Source organism: Hemiscyllium ocellatum, chromosome 19 (genome assembly GCF_020745735.1).
Source record: "Hemiscyllium ocellatum isolate sHemOce1 chromosome 19, sHemOce1.pat.X.cur, whole genome shotgun sequence".
Taxonomy (NCBI): Eukaryota; Metazoa; Chordata; class Chondrichthyes; order Orectolobiformes; family Hemiscylliidae; genus Hemiscyllium; species Hemiscyllium ocellatum.
In genome coordinates, this window is record NC_083419.1 from 35,501,168 (window position 1) to 35,519,595 (window position 18,428).

Below are 18,428 nucleotides of genomic sequence, written 5' to 3' on the forward strand. Positions count from 1 at the left end.
GTTGTGCAGTGCTTTCAGAGTAAAATATTGTGAATTGTAGCAGTTTAACAAGGTAGCTCACCATCACACTCTCGGGCAACTAGTGATGGCCAAGAAATGCTGGCATAACCAGTAATGCCCAGGTCCAAGGTGTGAACAGAAATAATTCATGACAGGAGGAACATTAACAACAGAAGCAAATGGCTTGAGCTTCTAAACCTATACTCTGCCCTGTACAGCAATTAAGTGTTCTAATCAACAATATTATCTTCTGGGTCCCAGCATTCACTTTGCATTCCACATAGCAGTCTTGATGGACATGAGAAAAATACAAATTGAGTTTAAATGCTTTCACTGTCTGACCATTTTGGAATTTGAATCAAGGAAAGCCTTTGTCAGTTGGTTCTTTGCATCAGTTATCAACGGAACATGATAAATGCATGTAGGAATGTGTACTCACTTTAATTCAATTCTGGGTGTTAAAATAATTTTGTTTTTTTGAGGGCTACTTTTTGATTTTCAGAGCAATTTTTTGGTTTCCAGGGACATTTTCATTCTCTTTTTTTTTAGATGATGCAGTCAAGTAGTAAAAATGCCTTTTGCATTTGTGTAGCCATGATGGGTCTCAGAAGCAGAGCTAGAAGAATTCATCAGTATCCTCAACCTTTCATTAAACTTAAAGACAACAGTACGCAAGAAAAGCATTAATTTTGGAGATGCTGGTATTTAACAGACACAAGATATCAAGCATAATTTAGCAACAATTTTTTTGTTTAAAAACAATCTGACTTGCACTTCTATACACAAAAAGCCAACACCAATGAAACTTTTTCTGTAGACTAGTGAAGTCACAGCTGATTAGTTGCTTGTTTTTCTCCAAGGCAGTCACTGCACCTCAAGTAATTTATACTATTTAAGGTGTGATAAAACCAAAATGCAAATCTTTATGAAATAAAAATTATTCCATATTCGATTAGCTATTTGACTGTGTTCACTACAATAACATGCATTACACTTTCCCCTATGTAGCAACTCTTGGACAACTGCAGATAGAATTAATTTAGAGAATCCACGTCTGTTGGTAAGGGATTAATTACCTCATTGATGAAAGACCCAAAATTGCTCTTTCCTTTTTGCAGACCCCCTTCTCTTCAACCCCCCCTCCCCCATCTTTGTAGACCCTCCTTCACACACTATCATCATTTGCAGTTAATCTGCTCACGCTTTGCAGACTTCCCCACCTTTATCCATTTTTTTCAGATCCTCTTCCCCACACACCCTGCTTGAAGTGCCTCTTCCAACCCCAAATACTCTCAACATTTGGTGGATTTCTTTTTCACCCCTCCCTCAGCCAGGACTCCTTCCCTCTACCCCTGGACCACTGGAGAAGTAGCAATAGGGAACAAAGAAATGATGAGGGAGTTGAATAAGTACTTTGCATCAGTCTTCACAGTGGAAGACACCAGCAGCATGCCAGAATGTCAAGAGTAGGGGGTAGAAGTGAGTGTACTGGCCATCACGAAGGAGAAGGTGGTAGGGAAGCTGAAGGCAGTTAAATCACCCAAGATTAGAGTGGTGCTGGAAAAGCACAGCAGGTCAGGTGGCATCCAAGGTCAAGGAAAATTGGACGTTTCGGGCAAAAGCCCTCATCAGGAACATTGAAGAGCTTTTGTCCGAAACGTCGATTTTCCTGCTCTTCGGATGCTGCCTGACCTGCTGTGCTTTTCCCGCACCACTCTTATCTTGACTCTAATCTCCAGCATCTGCAGTACCAGGCCCGCCTCGATAAATCACCCAGCCTTCTGTTCCCATCTCAGAGCCTGAAGACACAGCCTTAGACTAAAGGGGCAACACTTTAAGACTGAGATGAGAGTGATTTCTTCAATGTTGAATCTGTGGAACCCATTGCCACAAGGAGCTCTGGAGACCAAATCATTAAGTATTTAAGATAGATTTAGATAGGTTCTTAATTATTAAGGGAAACAAAGGTTATAAGGAGAAGGCAGGAAATGGAGTTAAGAAACAAACGAGCCATAATCAAATGATGGCGCAGACTCGATGGGCCAATTGGCCTAATTCTCCTATAGCTTATGTTTTCGTAGTGTAACCATTTTATAGGAGAGAGTTTGCAAAACCAATGAAGGATGTGAAAACAATATCTTATTGTCTCCACGTTAAAACTATTGACCATACAATACCTGCCCCATCCCATTTGTCCTGACCCATCTTGCTGAGGTGCTCACAAATGGGAAAGTTTCTGAGGCTGCAACTAGTGTCTAATTACCCTTGTTAACTAATGTGTTGATAATCAGTTGTGACCCAATTCAGGCCTGGTGCAATTTCTCAGCCAATAAATTCCCAGATGCATAAGAAAACTAGAAATAAAGTTTTGCAATGATAACTTGAAAAGAAATAGATAACATAAAGTTCTGAAAGTTTGAATCATGGTAACTTGTAAAATTTTGTTGGTTATAAAGTTGTGCTTTTTTTTAAAAGGCCCACATTCTGGAATATGGTTTAGCTGTCCATGAGAAGTTTGTACCGCAAGACATGAGACCATTACACAAGAAGCTGGTGGATCAGTTCTTTGTGATGAAATCCAGATTGGGGATACAGGTATGAACTCTCACAGCAAGAAGCTGCTCCAGTGAATTTCAGCATCAATGCTTCCATATCTAATGAACCATGCGCCTTTTGAATGTTATGCTCGATAGCTGTAGAGAATTGAACTTTGTCAAACAGTGAAATTTTGATTAACCCCTGTGCATCAATGTTTGAACAACAGAAAAGCTCAACATTTGGAGTAGAAAATATCTGCAATTTACAGAGATTGTTTATCGGTTTGTCACAAAGACAAGCATTAGTATCTATAGTATTGTAAATAATGAAGTTGTACTTAATTTGTTATGCACGACTTACAGGCAATAAGGTGACGTCCCTCCGTTTATTACTAGCATAGAAATAAGTGAGAATGCACTTAAAAACCAGGGGTTGTTGATGGAGAGTTATATCACTTTGTTTCTTTTGTTGTTTTTTTTTGTTTACTCTTATTTTGTCTGCTTCACTTGACCTCTCTAAATTTTCTTCTATGATCATATGATCTTCTGTAAGCTAAATGTATATGGAATGAAGTGTGATATAAATTAATTTGCATACAAATTGCAATATAATGTGGCAGTCCAGCAGAATATATTTTTCATTATGAAGTGCTCTTTATGGTGTGCCTCAGTCTTTCCTTCCTTGCATATTATATTTTAAAGGCACTAGTTTATGAATAAAGCTTGAAATAAGTGGAAGCTCGAATATTAAGTCAAAGTTAAAGCGAAAGGAGAAGGATGACTAAGTTGTGTGAAAGTAAATGCCAAACCTTAGGTAGTTGAATTGAGAGGCACGACCTCTTGAGGAAATTCAGGGGGACTTTTAGTGAGTCGATATTGTGTATATGCTCCACAGCCCGATAAGCCTGCATTCCTTCAGGAAGCCAAGATGGATAGGAATCCCTGATGATAACCATTTACATTCTGTCTTGAATGGGATAATGTGGTTTTCAGAATTTCTAGCCCCATATAAGTCAGAAGGATGGCAAATGAGAAAATAAAGGGTAACAATTAAAAAAAATATTTTTTAAAGAACTAACATAACTGAATAAGCTTGTTTCTTTAAACGTATTTTAGGCTTCAGGAAAGTTTCTTCCTATCTTGTTTCATGTGACCATGATTAACATTAATTGTAATTCATCTTGAAATTGTGTAAAATGAGATGAATGCTGACATTAAATCAATATGGTCTCATCGACACAAAGCTACTCAATTTTAGAAAGAAAGGAGCAGAATGTGGCCACAAAAGTTGGCTGAGATTCAGTATATCAGGTCCGTACTGACAACAGTTCACATAGTGCAACCAAATATCGAGATTGTTATGTCCATGGTGAGCAGCAAGAGCAAGGAAAGTCAGGAATGATATTTTAATTAACCCTTTTTAAAACTAAAGCTGCCAACATTTTCTGGGAAAGCATCATGATCCAATTATGTCTTCTCTGTGGGAATTCAGAATGACCAATGTGAAGAATAACTTATTTTTCCACTTTGTCTGCAAATTACAGTCCATTTCTACTTTAGTCAAAATTCCCACCCTGACACACTCGGGGAACAATATTTTAATTATTGATCTGAAGAACAAGGTTCTTGCTTCATTTCACAGCAGATTCCAAGTCTAGACTTACCTATTTGAAACTTTAATTGAAAGTTATAATTATTGAGTTATATTTAATCGAGCAACAGCATCAGTTAATGGCCATAGTTTGGGGGTTTCCTTGTTGCTTGGCAATTGATAAAAAGCACTTTAAAATTAGCACCCTGACTGTCTGATTTAATATGTTTTACTGGCTGAATATTTCATTTGAAAGTCTATAATTTGCAAATTGCTTTTGGTATACCTCAAGTCTTCCAGTTCACGATGTTCTGAATGTCAAATAAAGCAAAATACCTGTTAGAAATACAGTCTGTTGATTGATATGGAATCAATTGAAGTTAATTTTTTTTCCTCACAAGACACTCCATCTTTAAACATCTGAAACTTATAAAACTTTAGTGATAGCAATGACAAGCTCCTGATTCTAAGCAAAACTAATTATATTTCATATTGGACTAGGATTTAACAATACTGCGCCATTGATATTTATAGGTGAATACTGATTCGAAAATACAATTTGGTTTATTAGGCTGTGTTATCTGACATTTGGACTTGTGTTTTTTAAATGGTGTGGCATGGCTCTGATGTAGGATGATGAAATTTGAGGACTAAATCAGATACTTTAGAATTCTGTATACACAGGATATTGGAAAGATTTATGTTGATCATGTACAAAAGAGGGCCAACTTACTGCATGATTGGTCAAGTAGGAAGTCCTGCATTAATTTTCCACAAATCTCATCTGAAATACCAACTTTGAGATGATTAAAAGGTTCTGTTCTCAGATACATTTCTCAGGAATGATTCCTCAAACTTTCTTTCACCAGTTTAAGGCCAGAGCATCTTTATCTTTCTATGAATCTCAACATAGAAGACAAGCAACTTGATAGCAACTTGACATCATAACCTGCCATTTTTTATTCACTCAGGATGTGGGCATTTCTGGCTGGCCAGCATTTATTGCTGTCCCTAATTGCCCTTGAGAAGGTGGTGGGGAGCTGCCTCCTTGAGTCACTGCAGTCCACATGCTGTAGGTTGATCCACATTGCCTTCAGGGAGGGAATTTCGGGATTTTGACCCACTGACAATGAAGGATATATTCCATGCCAGGATGGTGAGTAGCTTGGAGGGGACCTTGCAGGCAACGAGATTCCTATGTATCTGCTGCCCTTGTCCTTGTTGATGGGAGTGCTTGTGGATTTGGAAGGTGCTGTCTAAGAATCTGAGTGAATTTCTGTAGTACGTCTTGTAGTTATCACACACTGCTGACTATTGCCTGGCTGGTCTGTAAGACAGCTCTCCCACTTTTGGCCTTAACCCCTCAATGCTAGTAAGGTGGACTTTGCAAGGTCAACAGGACTGTTTTGGCTATTGTCTTTTCTCTATCACCACTTGCAAATTAACTTTCCAACTTCCTTTATTGATTAATGGGTTTTGTGATTACTGGCAAGACTGCATTTATTATTAATCCCTACTTGCCCTTGAGATGATGGTGCTGTGTTTGATTACTGCAATCCATATGGTGAAAACACTTCCAGAGTCACAGTTTTGGCATCCTCTCAAACAAGAAGAAGGAACAGATTTGCTGAAGAAGATTGGGTTCCAAGTCCCAAACCGAGTTTATGTTGTTGCTGAGACCAACAAACTAAGTCTATAAATGAGTCAATCTACTGTTTTTATTCTTCTGTATATCTAACTTTTTCAGAAATTCTACTCATGGGCCTGAAAAACTGACCAAAAATGCCTGTTTGCCTGAAATCAGGTATACTTCAAGTGGCAGGGATGTCTAAGGGGAAATTGTACTGCAATTACAGACTGCAGGGAATGCTTATGGATACATGGATGAAAGCATGGAGTTGTCAGTCTTGGCTGTTGATTGGAGAACCCACACAAATGGTGCCGCTCAGCATTCTTCTATCTTCCATGCTGCAGTCATGAAGAAAATGCCTTGTCGGAGCATCAGAATGACAAGACTTGTGTACAAAATGAAGATTCTTAATTTTTCAGTTAAACAGGTGGATTAGAATTGTTGGATTTGTGATTGGTGTTAATTTTCTAATAAAGTCAGGTTGAGATCCATAAGACTGGACTGAAGGAATGCAATTCAATGGTGATAGTAAGAATGACAGTGATGAGAATCACAGGACTGTTGGTGCATTGGTCTGGGAATGATGTTTCATGACTAATGCAGATGAATGAGCTGTTCTGTAATTGCTCTGGGTACGCAGAGCACTGGTGGTCAGAGCTGCTGCCATTGTTTGTGACGTCTGACTTATTGCTCTTTGGTGAAAGGGAGTTTTAAAAAGTGTGTTTTGCCATCCTGCTGTTTTCATCTGAGATACATGTCTGTCGGTGTGTTACATGGATAATTTGACATGATGAGTTGAATGTGTGGGTATCAGTTTCTCCAGCATGCATGGCTCTAGAATTAGATTGCTTGGTGCCAGTTTCTCAAGCAAAAAATACGTCGAGCAATATTTTGTGTGGCACACAAGCTTTTATGTATTGTTGGAACTGGGCTGCATCTCATGTGAGTTACATTGTCCGTCTGAATAGTTATATGGTCCATTATAAACCAGGACCTCATAAAGGTTTCAGCCAAATTTGTCAAATTGAACCACTGGTGCCAGGTCAAGTGTTATGATTGCCTGAGAGTGTGGAGCGAGGAGAAGCTAAAGCACTCCACCTGGTGTTGTACATTAAAATTACACATCGCTCCTGCTGTTACAAACTCTCCCTCATCCTGCTTGCGTGTCAAATGTGTGCCACGTCCTCCACAATATCCTGGACAGCTAATCTCATCTTCTGTTATACCACAATTTTGGTGCGTCCAGAGGATGCCCAGATTTTGCGTACAGTCCAATTTGTCAACTATGCTTTGTTGTGAGCATGAAGCATTCTTGAAGATTACTGAAGTCTATCAGTAGAAATGGGCAGGAGTAGATCATTCATATGTTTGAATCTGTTTTTCTAATCTGTTACATCTTGGGTGATCTGTGTCTCAATTACATTTGCTTGCCTTTTGATCTGTATCACTTGATATCCTTAACTGAGAACTTTGTTAATGGGAGTTATATTTGAAAATAAGTGACTTGCATCCATAGCCATTTTGAGGAAAGAATTCCAGAATTTAACTGCACTTTGTATAAAAAGAATGCTCTAATTTGATTCCTGAATAACTGGTCTCTAATTTTAAGATTGTGCCCCACTCTTATGAATTCCTTCACTAAAGGAAATTGTTTCCCTGTATCTGTCCCATCAAATTTATCATTTTATCATTTTAAACAGCTAAATTGTATCAACCTTCAACTTTCTAATTTCTCAGAATAAAATTAAAATTTATGGAAACTGTCCATCAAATATTAATCTTTTAGCACTGATTTCATTCTGCTAAGTCAATAAAGGCAAGCGTATCCTCTTTAATGTGCAGCAATCAAAACTGAGCACAACTTTAGATGGGATCTTTGTAAAGCTATGCACAACTGAAGCATGGTTTTCTTTCCCTTGAATTCCAACCCTTATGATGAGAGCAAAGTTCCAAATTATATTAGGTTCACAAACAGGCAAAAAGTGAAAAGTTGTGTTCCAAAACAAATAGTGCTGGGGTCACTGTTATTCACCAATTGTACAAATGATTTAGACTTGAATTGGAAATTCAGTTTTCAAATTTGAGGTTATCACCAAACTGAGGCTTGTAGGGACTTTGGGGGGGGGGGGGGGGGGAAAAAAGCAAAACAGCAGTAATAAACTTGCAGAATGGCCATGTAATTGGCACATGAATGCCAATACAGATAAGTGTGAGGTGGTGTGCTTTGAGAAGAAAAAGGATAGTCCAGTATACTGTTTTGATGATATGGTTTTAAATCTCAAAGAGAAGGGTCTAGAGGTACTGTTAGCTGTTTGTTTTTATTCTATTTTCTAATCAACCTGCTTAGAGATGCAATTACATACCTCTGGAACAGATGGGACTTGAATCCAGGTCTCCTGACCCAAAGATAGGGATACTACCACTGCGTCACAAGAGCCCTCCAAGTTAGCTCGATATCAATTGTGTTTAATAGCAGACAGGCGCTGGATATTAAACTGGGCATTCATTTAAGAGCCTGTAAGAAATAGGTTGACTTAAATTGTGGTTTTTGGGTTTGGAAGTGAATGTTTGTAAAATGTCATGTAAATAAATATAAATGTGTGTAACGTTTGCCTCCAGTTCTATCCTTTACCAATCAGCTTTCTGAAAAAGGACAGTACAGATAAACAAACTACTAATACTAGTAGCACAGTTCAATAAAGCCATTTAATAAAAATAAATCAAAGCAACAGCATTCATTTTTAGCATGTTAAAATTGGAATGTTTATCGTAGTGTTAAATTTTTATGCTACCTCAGTACGGTACAGACTACTGTGCATAACTGTGGACTCCATATCAAGACATTAGAAACAGTGCAAAAATTATTAATTGAAATGATTTCCAGTGCTCTGAAGTTATACCCAATGACAGAGATTGAATGGCCTCCTCCTGTCTTCTCTTTTCTAATAGAAGATGGACTTCAGAGAGAGAGAGAGAGAGAGAGAGAGAGAGAGAGGTTTTAAAGAGTTGGACTTAGAAAAAAAGTTTCTGTTTTGTTTCCAAGGCTGAAGCTTGGCATGTTAAACGTAAATTGAAAAATAGAATACGGCAGTCCCTGGAAATCTGAAATTGAAACCAATATTGTTGGATATACTGTGTGAACTGAGAAGCAGAATATTCTAATGAGAGGTCATCAACTTGAAATGCTAACTCTTTTTCTCTCTGTAGATACTGACTGGCCTGCTGAGTATTTCCAATGTTTCCTGTTTTCATTTCTACCCTGATATTTAAGAGTCAGCAATAAATAAATCAAACCGCACACTCATCTAACTCAATAGCCTGTTACTGTTTTTTTAGTTCCATAACCTTTAATCCCTTTAGCCCTAATCCCACTCCTCCTAAAAATCATACAATGGTCTGGCCTCAACTGCTTTTTTTTTCATTACAAATTACACAAGCTTATCACTCTCTAGGTGAAGAAATTTCTCTTCATATCAATTCTAAATAGTTTATCCCATATCTCTAAACTGTGATCTCTAGTTCCTACTTCTCCTACTTTCCTACTTCTCCTGCAATCACACTCTTGTCCTGTTAAACTTGATCGTTTTCTATGACATTTACACTTGTTATCCTGATCCGCAGCAAATATTCTCCTAGCCCAGTCACCTTTCCACATAAATCAATCCTGCCATCTCAGGAATCAGTTTTGGGTCCTGAGGAAGTTATGAGGAAGGGTCACTGGACATGAAACATTAACTCTGATTTCTCTCCGCAGATGCTGCCAGATCTGCTGAGCTTTTCCAATAATTTCTGTTTTTGTTTATTAGGTATTTGATCAGTTTGAAATAAAAGCTGAGGCACCCAACTTTACTTATCATAGTTAAAAATCACACAACACCAGGTTATAGTCCAACAGGTTTAATTGGAAGCACACTAGCTTTCGGAGCACCGCTCTTTCATCACTACCACCTGATGAAGGAGCGGCGCTCCGAAAGCTAGTGTGCTTCCAATTAAACCTATTCGACTATAACCTGGTGTTGTGTGATTTTTAACTTTGTACACTCCAGTCCAAACCGGCATCTCCAAATTATTACTTATCATATGCATGGCGTACTTTTTCTCTGATGCCTGGCTTCAATAATTGAGTGTTTTCTTTGGGGTTGCCAACCGTGGCTAAACATATTCCAGCAGATGTCATCACATGACCTTATACCTTGATTGGGCTCTCCCTCAGACTTATGCCATCGGTCATCCAACATGTCAGTCAGAACCTGCCTTCCATTGGCTTTTCAATGAGTCCCAGTTCTGAATTTTGAAAATCTGGGTGGCATGGTGGCTCAGTGGTTAGCACTGTTGCCTTACAGCTCTCGGGACCTGGGTTCAATTCCAACCTCCAGTGTCTGTGTGGAGTTTGCACATTCTCCCTGTGTCTGCATGAGTTTCCTCCAGGTGCTATGTTTTCCTCCAAAGACATGTAGGTTAGGTGGATTGACCATGCTAAATTACCCAGAACATCCAGGGGTGTGCAGGCAAGGTGGGGTTAGCCAATGGAAACAAAGGGTTAGAGGGATGAGTTGGGATGCTCTTCGGAGGGTCAGTGTGAACTGAATGGGCTGCTTCTACCCTGTAAGGATTCTATGGTCAGTCTAGGTGGGAAGGCTGTCCAGAGAATGGAGTAGTGACAGTTAAGTCATGATCTTATCAAATGGTAGAACAGGCTTGAATCATATGTATGGTCTGTTATCTTCATTATTAGGTTTTACTTTCACTCATTTTAACTTCTGAAAAGAAAAACCAAGAGAAAATAGAAATGGTAGTAAATGAGCAGGAAACATAAACACAGGCTGTAACGTTTTTATGGGTATGTAAGCTAGATCCATTATAAATTGAGTCAGGAGAATTTGAAAATGAAAGAAATGAAATGGCAGAGAAATGAAATGAATACTTGGCCTCTATTTTCACAGAGGAAATTATCAGTCTCCTACAGATAATGGAGAAGCTAGGGACTAGTGTAAACAAAGCACTGCAAAATATTAATATTAGTTTTAAAACTAGTACTATAAAATTTGAAGGGACTTAAAGTTGATAAATCCTCTGGACCAGATGTTCTATGTCAGAATTTTGAAAGAAATTGCTATAGAGGTGTTTGGTAGTCATCTTTAAACATTCTATATATAACAACATATTTAAGAAAGGAGGGAGAGATAACATGGCTAATGATGACCTGTTAGCCTAACTTCAGTCATAGGGAAAATGTTAAAATTTATAATAAAGTGATAAAAGGACACTTAGAAAATAATCACACAACACCAGGTTATTGTCCAACAGATTTATTTGGAAGCACTAGCTTTTGGAGCACAGCTTCTCTATCGGGTGGTTGTGGAGCAGAATCCTACAGCACAGACTTTATAGCAACAGGATTGCAGTGACATGGAATGTAATATTAAACAAATTTAACTTAAATCTTTCATCTTTTAGAGCAATCATGTTAGGTTTGGTTCCTTCATATGTAAATCCTAGAACTTTTTCAAAGTTGCATTCTCAAGATAGCCTTTAACAATATGTGTCATCACTGAAGTCCCAATGTTAGGTCAAACTGATTCTATTTCCAAAGTGGGATTTATACAATCTGAGATGAATTTATGCAGTTTTTGAGCAAGATAAGACTTACACTTCACACCTTCAATGTTATCTGAGGTACCTATTGTTAAAAGCTATCTTGAGAATGTAATTTTTAAAAACTTCTGGGATTCACATATGAAGGAACTGAAACTAACATGGTCATTCTAAAACAAGACTTGAGCCAAATTTGTTTGATATTACATTCCATGTCACTGCAATCCTGTTGCTATAAAGCCTGTGAATTATGATTCTGCTCCATAACCACCTGATGAAGAAGCAGTGCTTTGAACGCTAGTGCTTGCAAATAAACCATTTGAGCTATAGCCTGGTGTTGTGGGATTTTTAAGTTTGTCCACCCTAACCCAACACAGGCATCTCCAAATTAGAAAATAATGGTAGGATTGGGCCAAGTCGTCATTGATTTATGAAAGGAGAATCATGTCAAAAAAACTTGTAGTTTTTTGATGAGAAGAGAAGAAGTGGGTATGGTGCGTTTCAACTTTCAGAAATCTTTTGATAAGGTCCAACCCAAAAGGTTAATAAATAAAAAATAACGCGTGAAATTGTGGAGGGAATATAGTGGTGTGCTGGTTGAAAGCTGATTCATGAGAAGCGGGGTATGGTAAGTGTCAGTGCATGAGCTTCAGCTACTTACAATCTATACTGAAGATTTGTGAGGATTAAATGTAATATTGTCAGTTTTCAGATGGCACAAAACAAGAGAGGAGTGGGAGTTTTGAGGGTTATGCAAAGAGCTTTTGGAGAGCTGAAGTGAGTGGGCAAATTTGGCAGATGGAATAAAGTGTGGAGAAATACGCAACTTTGGCTGGAAAACAGAAATAAAGAGTATTTCTTAAATGTTGAGAGGCTGAGAAGGAGGTGTTGTGATGTGGCAATGTCACTGGTCTAGTAATCCAGAACCCCAGGCTAGTTATCCAGGCACATGGCTTCATATTGTACCATAGCAGATGGTGACATTTGAATTCAATGAAAATCTGGAATAAAAAGCTCTCCTGATGGCAATCATCTAATCACTGCCAATTGCCATGAAAACCATTATGGTGTAATGTCCTTCAAAAGGAAAATAAATTGCTGTCCTTACTCAGTTTGACCTACACGTAATTCCAGTTCCGAAGCAACATGATTAACTCTTAATGCCCTCTGGTTATCTTGAGATAAGCATTAAATACCAGAAAAGCCAATGATGTCTATCGACTAGTAAATGAATTTACAAAGGTGTTAGCTTTTAAAAGGACTTGGATATTTGTATTCATGAGCCACTGAAAGTTAACATGCAGGTACAGCAAACAATCAAAAAGGATAATGAGATGATTTGATATATAAGTAAAGATTATTATTTGGTGATATCATACCCAGAGTGTGCACTTTTGATATCCTTATCCACACAAAGTGGAGGTGCTGGTGTTGGAGTGGGGTGAACATGTGTGTGACTTCTGACCTTATCCATACAAAGATATACTTGCCAACAAAGGTTCACCAAGTTATATCCTGTGATGGAGGGATTGTTGTATGAGTAAATGTTACATTGACTGGACTTATATTTTCTGGGGTTGAGAAGAATAGGAGGTGATCTCATTCAATTGTACAAAATTTTAATAGGGATTGACAGGGTAGATGCAGGAAAAATGTTTCCTGTGGCTGACAGGCCTTAGAAACAAGGGGATACTACCTTGGAATAAAGAACAAAACAATGGGATAGTAAAGAAGGCTTTTGGTATGGTTTCCTTTATTGGTCAGAGTGTTGATTACAGGAGTTGGGAGGTCATGTTGCGGCTGTACAGGACATTGGTTAGGCCACTGTTGGAATATTGCGTGCAATTCTGGTCTCCTTCCTATCGGAAAGATGTGAAAGGGTTCAGAAAAGATTTACAAGGATGTTGCCAGGTTTGGAGGAATTGAGCTATAGGGAGAGGCTGAACAGACTGGGACTGTTTTCCCTGGAGCCTCAGAGGCTGACGGGTGACCTTATAGAGGTATACAAAATTATGAGGGGCATGGATAGAATAAATAGACAAAGTCTTTTCCCTGGAGTCGGGGAGTCCAGAACTAGAGGGCATAGGTTTAGGATGAGAGGGGAAAGATTTGAAAGAGACCTAAGGGGCAACATTTTCACGCAAAGAGTGGTACATGTATGGAATGAGCTGCCAGAGGAAGTGGTGGAGACAGATACAATTGCAACATTTTAGAGGCATTTGGATGGGTACATGAATAGGAATGGTTTGGAGGGATATGTTCTGGGTGCTGTCAAGTGCGATTAGATTGGGATGGGGTATCTGGTCGGCATGAATGGGTTAGACCGAAGGGTCTGTTTCCCTGCTGTACTTCTCTATGACTCTATTTAGAGAAAAGTAGAATAATGTATCTTTCAAATTCTCTTCACCTCGAGCACTGTGGAGACTCTCACCAAGTACATTTAGTACTTGGATTAATAGATTTCTATCTATTAAAAATATCAAAGGATACAAAGATGGTGTAGGAAAGGGTGTTTGATCTCCTTGAATGGTGGTGATGGCTTGAAGGGTAGGATGACCAACTCCTGTGCTGATTTCTTAGGTTTTTAAAGGATATGTCAGTGGATACATTTTAATCATGTTACTGTGAAATTTTTTATTCATTCAAGGGATGTGGACCTTGCTGACCGAGTCAGCGTTTATTGCCCATCCGAACTTGCTCTTGAGAACATGGTGGTGAGCTGCTGCCTTGAAGTGCTACAGTCATTGGTTGGGTTTAAAACACATCTATAGCGCTGTTGAGAATGGAGTTTGAGGATTTTGATCCCTTAGCAGTGACAGAATAATGATCTAGTTCCAAGTCAGGTTGTGTGTAGCTTGAAGCAAATCTTCACATGTATCTGCGCACCACATCATTCTAGGTTGTCGTGATTGGGAGTTGCTGCCCAAGGAATTATTGAGTTGCTGCACAGCATCTTCCCTATGGTTCACGCTGCTGCACTGTGTGTCAGTGATGAAGGGAGTGAATGTTCAAAATGGTGGATACTTACACAGTCCAAGCAGACACCTTTGTCCTAGATGGTGTTGAACTTCACGAGTGTTGTTGAAACTGCACTTTCCACTCAAACAAGTGGAAAGTATTCCATCACAATCCTGGCATGTTCTTTGTAGAAGGTTTACAGGCATTGGGGAGGGAGGGGGTAAGCTTTTCTTGCTGCATAATTCCTAGCCTCTGAGTTACTTTTGTAGCCACAGTATTTATGTGGTTAGTCCAGTTCAGTTACTAGTCAGTATAACCCCAGGATATTGGTAGAGAAATTGGCAACTATAATACCATTGAATGTTAAGGGGAGTTGGTTGGAATTTGCCTGGCACTTCTATCATCTGAATGTTAATTGTTACTGAGCAGCCCAAATTGGTGGCCTCACAGCATATAGACACCAGCCTCTTCAATATCTGAGAAGCAATGAATGGTGTGGAACATTGTGCAATAACTTCTGACCTTATGAATCTATACTCCTCAGGGTATGGGAGATCTCAAAATGGTTTTCTCCACCGTAATAGAACATAGAACATTACAGCACAGTACCTGTGAAACCAATCTGAACCCCATCTAACTTACACTATTCCATTATCATCCATTTGTTTATCCAATGACCATTTAAATGCCCTTAAAGTCGGCAAGTCTAGTACTGTTGCAGGCAGGGCGTTCCACGTAAGTACTCACAGTAGAGGAATGGTCGTTGAAGCCCCTGACAATGGCTGATCCGAGGTCACTATTCTGCGGAGTCCCTGCAAAGATGCCCTCAGAATGAGATGATTGATCTCCAACAATCACGACCATCTTCCTTTTTGCTGGGTGTAACATAGACTAATGAATTTCTATTGACTCCAATGTTGCCAGGGCTCCTTGATGCCACACTTGGTCAAATACTGTGAAGAAAAGTCACTCTCACTTCACCACTGGAGTTTAGTTCTTTTGTCCGTGACTGGATAAAGGCAGGATCTGAGTGGCTCTGACACAATACAAACTGAGCATCAGTGATAAATATGTAATAATTGCTTTCTTTATTGTTGATTCAGACATTCAATCCCATTTCAATTTTGATTTGGTAATCTTTTGGTTTAAGCCACGACCAAAGTTTTGATGATGTTAGTACTGATGGTGCAACTGTGCCCAAAAAACTAAAACATACGACACAGAATGATCCCGCCCCACTACTTCCCTGATGAAGGAACAGCGCTCTGAAAGCTAGTACTCCCAAATAAACCTGTTGGACTATAACCAGGTGTTGCATGGTTTTTAACATTATCCACCCCAGTCCAACACCGGCACTTCCACATCATGCCCAAAAACACTGTCAAACAATGGGAGTTAATGTCAGATTGAAACCTTATTTTTATTATTGCTTATGGACATATTCTTGAGTATTTATTTTGAGAAATTAAATTAAGCTTGGATGGTTTCAAAAAACACCATTAAGTAATTCTTGATTTCAGCTTGCAGGATGGTCCATAGATATGGTTGTGGCACTGATTTAAATTTAATCTGCTGAAATTTCCATTTGCAGCCTCAAATTCAGGTCTATTTACATAATGTTTTGCACGGGAATACAAATTGTAAACAGCAATGTGCTGTTATTGCAACTGCATATTTTGACAATTAAGCTATATCTTACATCTGTTTACAGGATTTTCCAGGATATGCTCGTGTGAGTCCAATACACTTAACCAACGGGAGCCCACGTACCTGCAGGAATCCAACGTTGGGTGCTGTAAGTCCAGATGGAGCCAGACTTGTCAACAGACGCAGGTAAGATGATCTCCAAAATGATTGATTTTACAAGTGAATGTTTTTTGCAGATAAGATTTCTGATTCTTTTTTATTTTTATACGGAGAGCACGAAAGTAAAAAATGTTGTGTTGTACACATCTCCCTAAGTACCCATGGGATCAGGCAGCTGAAAGAGCATTACTATTTAATTTCATACAGTTATTTTTCCTGATAGAGCATAATTTAATTCTAGTGATGTTTTCTTAATCACACAGCTCTTCATTGTTGAAATAATTTCACATGTTTATGTAATCTGAAAGCCATATTTCTTGTTGGGCACTTTTGGCTATAGTAATAATACCATGTTAACTGTATAGTTCAGTTGAGACGGGAGAGGAAAACATTGCTCGAGGAGTTGCAAAAATACAACCTTCCTACAGAAAAACAAAATCCAAGCAACAATTTTATTTCTCTCCACCCACAGGAACAAAGTAGTACTCGAGTTAAATCCATATGGTTCATTTAAATACCGTAATCCCATAATGCTAATATTTTGATTCAGCCCTTCTACAACCATTCAAATTCATGTGAAAGAACCTTATCAATCTATACAGCTCAGCTGTGACATCTGAGTGGTTTTCTCCACAATAGGTACTGACGTGAAGTGTTCATTTAGGATCTCCTGTGATTCCATACGTCTTTTAGGGGTCCTATTTTCTCTCTAGCTATTCTTTTGCCTGAATATACTTGTAGAATCTGTTTGGATTCTCATTAAACTTATCTGCCCAAGCTATTTCATGTCCACTAATGGCCCTCCTGAATTCCCTCCCTACAGTGTACGCCTACATCCTCTATACTCCTCAAGGGATTCACTTGATCCAGGCTGTCTCTACCTGACATATGCCTCCTTCTTTTTCTTGACCAGATCCACAATATTTTTGTGTAACCATAAGCATATAACTTAGCTGAAAAGTGATTTTGATACTTTTGTGGGACAGGCTGGCATTAGTTTCTTTGGATAAAGAAAGTAACTGCCCAGCAACAGGATTTGGATTGGTTGTAACTGGGAGTTAGTCTCAGCACTGAGAGGAGAGCAGACAGTTGGGATATTCCCATTATGGTCATGATATCATCAATCAAGCAGACACATTCCATTTGAACACCCCAGCAAAGCTCAAAGTTATTTCAATACACAAAGTATGATGATTTATTTTTCGTATTTTCCAGTGGCCACATTTCATTCAGATTGGCACAAGGTTAAAAAAAAATTAGACTTAAATCAAAAGACTTTTAATTATACAATAAAAGAATCTCGACCAGAGTGAAATAACCCCACAGAGGCCGGTATCCCATCACCAAGTCACCCTTTATTTACATACGGAGAGTCTTTGACACTGATCCAGCTCCCTCAGAGCCAGCTCTCAGATTCAACAGGATGTCTGACCCTCCTTATCTGTCAGCCAGGCCTCTCTAGTCCGTTTAACAGCCCAATCAGGGGACACATATTCTGTGAGGTCCACCTGGCTGACATTGTTACAATCACTACATCCTTTTCCCTCTGAGGCTATTGCTTTTTTTTTTGAAGCTCCTGCTGGGGTGTTTTAGCATTGGAACAGATTCCTCCAACTCTGTCTCTGATTCAGGGTGTGTGTAATGCACAGTAGCTCACCTCTTTTGCCCGGAGCATCTCGGAAGAAATCCATCCTCTTCTCCATCTGCCATGTCCACCTCAGATTACAAGGTCTCTTCAATGTTTGACAGAGAGGGAGAATCCACGGGTTCCGGAATAGCTGTCAAGGAGCTGGGCAAATTTTGAAGTTTGCACCTTTCATATGGTCCACATGCTTGTTCAGAACGGTCACACCGACCCAAACATTATACATTATTCTTGGACCTGTCCTTGTGTCATCCATGCCTCTTATCCATGCAGGGTCATTCCTGTGGTTCCTATACCAAACTTCATCCCATCGAGTAAACTTTCTCTCTCGCATAGTGGAGTGTTGTGTCTGGCATTGATGTTCCTGGTGCCATTTCACCTCCTCCCCCTGCGGTCCAGGAAGATCCGAATCAACCTGCTATGAGCCCTTTAGCAACTCTGCTGGAGCTATCCCTGTAGTTGCATGAGGGGTGATCCTATAATCAAACAGGAACTGAGACAGTTTTGTATCTAGTGAAACTGTAGGCTATTTCTTTAGACTTGCCTTCAAAGCTTGGCTCTTTCTGCCAGTCCATTGGATGATGGATGGGAGGAACTGTGTTTATGTCAAATATTCTTCAACTGTAGGAAATAATCAAGTTCCCTTCTGGTAAACAATGGCCTGTT

General features: G+C 39.1%; 1 protein-coding gene across 1 annotated transcript in view; it reads left to right on the forward strand.

The window, feature by feature from the left end:
- dock4 (dedicator of cytokinesis 4) overlaps positions 1-18,428 on the forward strand; it is a 458,861-nt gene that overhangs the window by 413,389 nt on the left and 27,044 nt on the right. The window contains exons 44-45 of the mRNA XM_060839361.1: positions 2,476-2,595; positions 16,023-16,144. Of these exons, the coding sequence (XP_060695344.1) occupies positions 2,476-2,595; positions 16,023-16,144 (242 nt within the window). The remainder of the gene's footprint in view (positions 1-2,475; positions 2,596-16,022; positions 16,145-18,428) is intronic.